General features: G+C 33.6%; 1 protein-coding gene across 1 annotated transcript in view; it reads left to right on the forward strand.

Annotated features, from left to right (window-relative positions):
• LOC114329456 (facilitated trehalose transporter Tret1-like) overlaps positions 1-7,272 on the forward strand; it is a 120,675-nt gene extending 113,403 nt beyond the window's left edge. The window contains exon 5 of the mRNA XM_028278566.2: positions 6,071-7,272. Coding sequence (XP_028134367.2) covers positions 6,071-6,993 — 923 coding nt within the window. The 3' untranslated portion in view covers positions 6,994-7,272. The remainder of the gene's footprint in view (positions 1-6,070) is intronic.
• Positions 7,273-8,356: the final 1,084 nt, after the last annotated feature.

The raw sequence follows: 8,356 nt of genomic DNA on the forward strand, positions 1-8,356 counted from the left end.
GATTCTATAATTTCCGAATTTCTAGTACCGGTCATAGGTGCTCTTTTTTCGGTAGGATACCGGTTATTTTATAGCATAACTTTTGTATCTTTAACTTTCAAGTATTTTTGACACTGGATAATTACATTTTAATAAGTAGTAGCTAATACAGGTATTCTAGTACTAAAAGTTGCTTTTGTTTTTAAGTCGGTAGGATACCTCGTTTTCTAGAAAAATCGATTTGAATATTTATCGTTTTTTTTAATTTGAACAAACTTTAGAAGAATTTAAAAAAAAATGGTATATTTTATCGACTTTCAGCAAGAGTAACTTTTAGTACTAGAATACCTCATAATTTAATAATCTAAGTCAAAAATGCTTAAAAATTAAAGTCACAAAAATAATGCGATAAAATAACCGTTGACCTACCCAAAACGGACGCATATGACCGGTACTGGAAATTCGCAACTGATAAAATCAAATCATCTGTGGAATAAAGATACCAGTTTTCGTTTTTTTTTTCATAGATTTTTTTAATTATTTTTTCAATTAAAAAAAAACGCACAATTTTCAAATCGACGGTTCTCGAAAACGATGTATACTACCTACGCAATAGTACCTTTTATTATTAATGGCCTCACAATTTAATAATCCAGTGTCAAAAAGGCTCAAAACTTAAAGACAAAAAAGTTATGCGATAAAATAACCGTTTCTCTACCCAAAACAAACGCCTATGGCCGGTACTAGAAAATCGAAATTTATGGAATCGATTTATCCGTTCTGGATCGAAGCGTTCTGGAGGTATTTAAAAAAGCTCATTACAAGACACCTTCTTTAAAGAGCTCTATCTCCCCTAGGAAGCATATTCGGACTAGGTGATTTGGGTTAAATCTTAATATTTTGAGCCCAGGGATCTACAGTTAAAATATTTTCAAGTATTAATGAAACACCCTGTATATTGCATAATTTAAATAAATTGTAAATTGCATAATACATACAACCTTAGGAACTAATAAGTTCTGCGTATAACACCCAAATATAGATAGAAATAATAAACCTAATAAACACTAATTATACCAAAGCCGAAAAATAGATTTGAATTGTTGAGATTGATTGCTTGAGAACAGATTCAGTTTTTTAAGCCATGAATGAATAGACATTGAAAATAAGCATAAACAAAAAAGCCAAAAAAGCAATAAGCAATAAAGTCTCGTCCGAACTGTGACGGGCATTTTTGTATTAATAATGTATTAGGTATCTAGTACCCAAAAAGCCCATTTATAACCTGGCTAGTCAGGTGTCCCGACAAAAACCTTTTTTCTCTGGACTACGATGTTATATCTTCTCAATATTGTCCTACGAAGTTGAATCCTGGACACTCACTGAAGCGATGGAGAAAAAACGTGAAGCCTTCGAAATTTGGCTCTACAGGCGAATCCTAAGAATATCATGGACTGACAAGATAACCAACAAGACCGTACTACGAAGAAAGGAGAAATAAATAGAAGTGATGTTTACGACTAAAAAGAGAAAGTTAGAATATCTCGGACACATAATGAGAAACGGCACTAAATACAGATTACTAAAGATAATCCTTCAAGGAGTATTCGGAAAGCCAGGTATAGGGCGAAGAAAAATATCATGGTTAAAGAACCTGAGAAAATGGTTCTCTACAAGAACAACTACTAATCTATTAAAAGCATCAGTTAATATATTAATTATAGCCAGAATGATCGCCAATATTCGAAACGAATAGGTACCAAAAGAAAAAGAAAAGTTATTTTTACCTTAACATTTATTCGAGCCATGTGGAGAAATACGTCATATAAAATGTCATGTACTTAATATTTTTAATATATATATATATATATATATATATATATATATATATATATATATATATATATATATATATATATATATATAGAGGGCGAAACACATTTCTACGAACTGGTGTTTGGATCTTTGATTCTATTCAAAAAATTTTTCCCAACCCGAAGTGGTGGATGTGTGAATTGTTCGTAAGGGGATTTTTCCACATTCTCTATTTCATCTGTTTGATTTCGTACGAGTGGTCGTCAAACCATTAACCTTGGATCTTTTGATCACTGAGTGTGTTTCAAGGATCTACATCTCATGTTTTTTAAACATATATTTTACTTACTTTAAGTAATTAGGGAATTAAAACTTGAGACTGTCATTGTCGGACTTGTCGTAGATTTACGCACCTTCTATGTCTAGGTCTCGAATGTTGTTTTTTGATTGGAATGTGTCTAATAAAGATATTCAACCTCTCATCTTTATTGATAAGCCCAGAGAGGTTGAAGAGGGCGAAACACATTTCTACGAACTGGTGTTTGGATCTTTGATTCTATTCAAAAAAATTTTTCCCAACCCGAAGTGGTGGATGTGTGAATTGTTCGTAAGGGGATTTTTCCACATTCTCTATTTCATCTGTTTGATTTCGTACGAGTGGTCGTCAAACCATTAACCTTGGATCTTTTGATCACTGAGTGTGTTTCAAGGATCTACATCTCATGTTTTTTAAACATATATTTTACTTACTTTAAGTAATTAGGGAATTAAAACTTGAGACTGTCATTGTCGGACTTGTCGTAGATTTACGCACCTTCTATGTCTAGGTCTCGAATGTTGTTTTTTGATTGGAATGTGTCTAATAAAGATATTCAACCTCTCATCTTTATTGATAAGCCCAGAGAGGTTGAAGAGGGCGAAACACATTTCTACGAACTGGTGTTTGGATCTTTGATTCTATTCAAAAAATTTTTCCCAACCCGAAGTGGTGGATGTGTGAATTGTTCGTAAGGGGATTTTTCCACATTCTCTATTTCATCTGTTTGATTTCGTACGAGTGGTCGTCAAACCATTAACCTTGGATCTTTTGATCACTGAGTGTGTTTCAAGGATCTACATCTCATGTTTTTTAAACATATATTTTACTTACTTTAAGTAATTAGGGAATTAAAACTTGAGACTGTCATTGTCGGACTTGTCGTAGATTTACGCACCTTCTATGTCTAGGTCTCGAATGTTGTTTTTTGATTGGAATGTGTCTAATAAAGATATTCAACCTCTCATCTTTATTGATAAGCCCAGAGAGGTTGAAGAGGGCGAAACACATTTCTACGAACTGGTGTTTGGATCTTTGATTCTATTCAAAAAATTTTTCCCAACCCGAAGTGGTGGATGTGTGAATTGTTCGTAAGGGTATTTTTCCACATTCTCTATTTCATCTGTTATATATATATATATATATATATATATATATATATATATATATATATACCCTGTATATTGCATAATTTAAATAAATTGTAAATTGCATAATACATACAACCTTAGGAACTAATAAGTTCTGCGTATAACACCCAAATATAGATAGAAATAATAAACCTAATAAACACTAATTATACCAAAGCCGAAAAATAGATTTGAATTGTTGAGATTGATTGCTTGAGAACAGATTCAGTTTTTTAAGCCATGAATGAATAGACATTGAAAATAAGCATAAACAAAAAAGCCAAAAAAGCAATAAGCAATAAAGTCTCGTCCGAACTGTGACGGGCATTTTTGTATTAATAATGTATTAGGTATCTAGTACCCAAAAAGCCCATTTATAACCTGGCTAGTCAGGTGTCCCGACAAAAACCTTTTTTCTCTGGACTACGATGTTATATCTTCTCAATATTGTCCTACGAAGTTGAATCCTGGACACTCACTGAAGCGATGGAGAAAAAACGTGAAGCCTTCGAAATTTGGCTCTACAGGCGAATCCTAAGAATATCATGGACTGACAAGATAACCAACAAGACCGTACTACGAAGAAAGGAGAAATAAATAGAAGTGATGTTTACGACTAAAAAGAGAAAGTTAGAATATCTCGGACACATAATGAGAAACGGCACTAAATACAGATTACTAAAGATAATCCTTCAAGGAGTATTCGGAAAGCCAGGTATAGGGCGAAGAAAAATATCATGGTTAAAGAACCTGAGAAAATGGTTCTCTACAAGAACAACTACTAATCTATTAAAAGCATCAGTTAATATATTAATTATAGCCAGAATGATCGCCAATATTCGAAACGAATAGGTACCAAAAGAAAAAGAAAAGTTATTTTTACCTTAACATTTATTCGAGCCATGTGGAGAAATACGTCATATAAAATGTCATGTACTTAATATTTTTAATATATATATATATATATATATATATATAGAGGGCGAAACACATTTCTACGAACTGGTGTTTGGATCTTTGATTCTATTCAAAAAATTTTTCCCAACCCGAAGTGGTGGATGTGTGAATTGTTCGTAAGGGGATTTTTCCACATTCTCTATTTCATCTGTTTGATTTCGTACGAGTGGTCGTCAAACCATTAACCTTGGATCTTTTGATCACTGAGTGTGTTTCAAGGATCTACATCTCATGTTTTTTAAACATATATTTTACTTACTTTAAGTAATTAGGGAATTAAAACTTGAGACTGTCATTGTCGGACTTGTCGTAGATTTACGCACCTTCTATGTCTAGGTCTCGAATGTTGTTTTTTGATTGGAATGTGTCTAATAAAGATATTCAACCTCTCATCTTTATTGATAAGCCCAGAGAGGTTGAAGAGGGCGAAACACATTTCTACGAACTGGTGTTTGGATCTTTGATTCTATTCAAAAAAATTTTTCCCAACCCGAAGTGGTGGATGTGTGAATTGTTCGTAAGGGGATTTTTCCACATTCTCTATTTCATCTGTTTGATTTCGTACGAGTGGTCGTCAAACCATTAACCTTGGATCTTTTGATCACTGAGTGTGTTTCAAGGATCTACATCTCATGTTTTTTAAACATATATTTTACTTACTTTAAGTAATTAGGGAATTAAAACTTGAGACTGTCATTGTCGGACTTGTCGTAGATTTACGCACCTTCTATGTCTAGGTCTCGAATGTTGTTTTTTGATTGGAATGTGTCTAATAAAGATATTCAACCTCTCATCTTTATTGATAAGCCCAGAGAGGTTGAAGAGGGCGAAACACATTTCTACGAACTGGTGTTTGGATCTTTGATTCTATTCAAAAAATTTTTCCCAACCCGAAGTGGTGGATGTGTGAATTGTTCGTAAGGGGATTTTTCCACATTCTCTATTTCATCTGTTTGATTTCGTACGAGTGGTCGTCAAACCATTAACCTTGGATCTTTTGATCACTGAGTGTGTTTCAAGGATCTACATCTCATGTTTTTTAAACATATATTTTACTTACTTTAAGTAATTAGGGAATTAAAACTTGAGACTGTCATTGTCGGACTTGTCGTAGATTTACGCACCTTCTATGTCTAGGTCTCGAATGTTGTTTTTTGATTGGAATGTGTCTAATAAAGATATTCAACCTCTCATCTTTATTGATAAGCCCAGAGAGGTTGAAGAGGGCGAAACACATTTCTACGAACTGGTGTTTGGATCTTTGATTCTATTCAAAAAATTTTTCCCAACCCGAAGTGGTGGATGTGTGAATTGTTCGTAAGGGGATTTTTCCACATTCTCTATTTCATCTGTTTATATATATATATATATATATATATATATATATATATATATATATATATATATATATATATATATATAATACAGACCATGAGTTCACACTTCAAAAAGTGATTATCTCCCTTATGAGACTTTTTTTTAATCAGTTATTTATGTTGAGTCGGAAAACTTATTTTTTCGGGGAGGGGCGCGTTTCGTAAGTATTGCGACCCTCACAGTTAATTTTTGCAGGATAGTTTGATAACAAGGGTTTAAGGGTACTCCAGTTTTTGGACGCACCAAAGTTTAGAAACCTCTATATTTACCAAACGCCTCTCCTGAAAATTTTCCCTATTAGAAAAGTTGTCCGACATGAGCAACTGAATAAAAAAAGTCTCACGAGGGAGGTACTAGATTTTATTACCATTTATTTATAAGTGTGTGCTCAAGACCCAATCGTTTGAATTTTTCTAGTTTGCACTAATTATTCCATTTATTTTAAAAGATTTTTAAAGAACTACTTTATACTTATTTTATTATTAATATATTTTAGGTTTGTTCACATCCCACCTTCTTGGTACTTTCCTATCCTGGCAAAATACAGCGATGGTATGCTCTCTGCTCCCTTTAATCAGTCAAATAATAATTTATTTTCCTCCAGAGTCTGCAACATGGCTCGCAGGTAAAGCACGAATAGAAGAAGCAGAACAAGCATTTTACTGGTATAGAGGAGCTTCCGATAATGCTAAAAAGGAATTGAATATAATTTTGCAATGTCGTAAACATGAAGCCAAAGGATCAAGTAAGACTTTCAAAGACAAGATAAATGATCTTCTGGTACCGGAGTTTCTGAAACCATTAGGAATAATTTCTATCTACATTATTACCAAGCAGTGGTCTGGTATTAATGCAATAACATTTTATTCTATTCATATCATGCAAGAAACTATAGGCAAAGGTGTGGATGAATATATATCAACTCTTATTATTGATCTTTTAAGGCTTTGTATGTCTGTTGTAGCATGTTTTTTACTTAAAAAAATCAAAAGACGACCTCTGGCGATACTAAGTGGTGTCGGTACTTTCCTGTCACTATTAGTACTAAGTTTCTATGTCTATATTGCAAAGATTTATCCTCCATTCAGTTTAAGTTATATTCCACTAAGTTGCCTTATTTGTTTCATTATTTTTTCCAGCATCGGATTAGTACCCCTTCCCAGTTCTATGCTAGGGGAAGTATTTCCTCTGAGACACAGAAGTAAAGGTAGCGGAATTTCGTCTTTTATAGCTTTCTCTATGTTTTTCTCGGTTGTTAAATGTGTACCTGGTATGTTTGGGATTTATGGTCCCGATGGAACGTTTTTAATTTTTGGTGTAGTCGCCCTTTTCAGTACTTTATTCGTTATTGTCTTTCTTCCAGAAACAAAAGATAGGTCTTTACACGAGATAGAGGAATCATTTAAGAATAAAAAATAACACATTGTAGGTATGTATGTTTCTCTATCTTCAATAAAATTTTTGGAAATACATAAAATCTAAAAGTATCGAATTGTTCTAGTCCCATAATGAAGCCAATTGGTGTATTTAATTAAATAAATCTTCCTGGTTTTCCTGCATATACTAGAATGAGTTTTAGACCAAAAATAAATTTACGATTGTTTGTTATCTTTCGCCAAAACCACAAAAATACGAATATAACAATACCCTTTGCAACTACCTTATGTATTGCCTTAATGTGTGTATACCTAATCTATCCGAGGCCTACCTTTTAGTATAAGAGCTATGAGACATTTTTGAGTAGGTATTTTAGGCAACCTGAAAATTTTTCAAGTGACTTTTCCATGATAGCCTAATACAAAAATGCCGGTCTGGCTGGAGGGTAGCGGTTATTTTCCCCAAAAATCCCCCCCAAGTTAAAAAAAGGGTAAAAATTGTTATTACAAAAAATATCATTGACGTGACTTTAAAGTAAATTTAAATATTCAAATATAAAGAAAATAAACAGGCCAGGCGATTTGAGGGCGATTTTAACTCTGCAAGATACTTGCATGGGCGTCCCAGCATTATTTTCAGGGGATGCATCTGAACTTCAGAAGATTTCATCTGAATCTGTACATACTATTAACGAGTATAAAATATACAACTATACATGCATAGCTATGTACATTCCTTCCGGACAGGGAGGTGCAATTGTTATTTTGACAGGGTAATTTTTAATATTAAAAATAAATATTCTAAAAAACACAGGTTTTTTTTGGTGAAATTTTCCAACTGTCATGTGATCAAACAAATTTTTCTTCTTCTTCTTCAGCCTGTGTTCGTCCACTGCTGGACATAGGCCTCTTCCATTTGCTTCCATCGATTTCTACTCTTGGCAGTTCTCATCCACTGTTTGCCCGCGACTTGTTTGATATCATCTGCCCACCTCTTCTGCGGTCTGCCTACTCCTCGCCTGTTCTCTCTTGGTCTCCAGTTTGTTAGTCTCTGTGTCCATTTTTCGGGATTATCTCGGGCAACATGTCCGACCCATTGCCACTTGAGCCTTGCTATACGTTCTGCGACATCAAACAAATTACTCGTGCATATAAATGAAAAGCGCTATAGGTAAGCACCAGTGTGAGAGAGAGCGTATACCGATAGCTGTTTGCGTCCCCTGTTGTAACTGAGCGAGTCCGTTCGCTCGAGAAAAATCACGCGACCTGGCGATACCCATGTTGTTGTAAGTAACATTTTTTTAATTAAAGGAAAATAATATGGACTATACAATAGATTTTGCAAATATGATAGAAAAAGACAAATTTGTTATTATAAATATATAGGTAGAAAAGTATAAAACTAT

Source organism: Diabrotica virgifera, chromosome 3 (genome assembly GCF_917563875.1).
Source record: "Diabrotica virgifera virgifera chromosome 3, PGI_DIABVI_V3a".
Lineage (NCBI taxonomy): Eukaryota > Metazoa > Arthropoda > Insecta > Coleoptera > Chrysomelidae > Diabrotica > Diabrotica virgifera.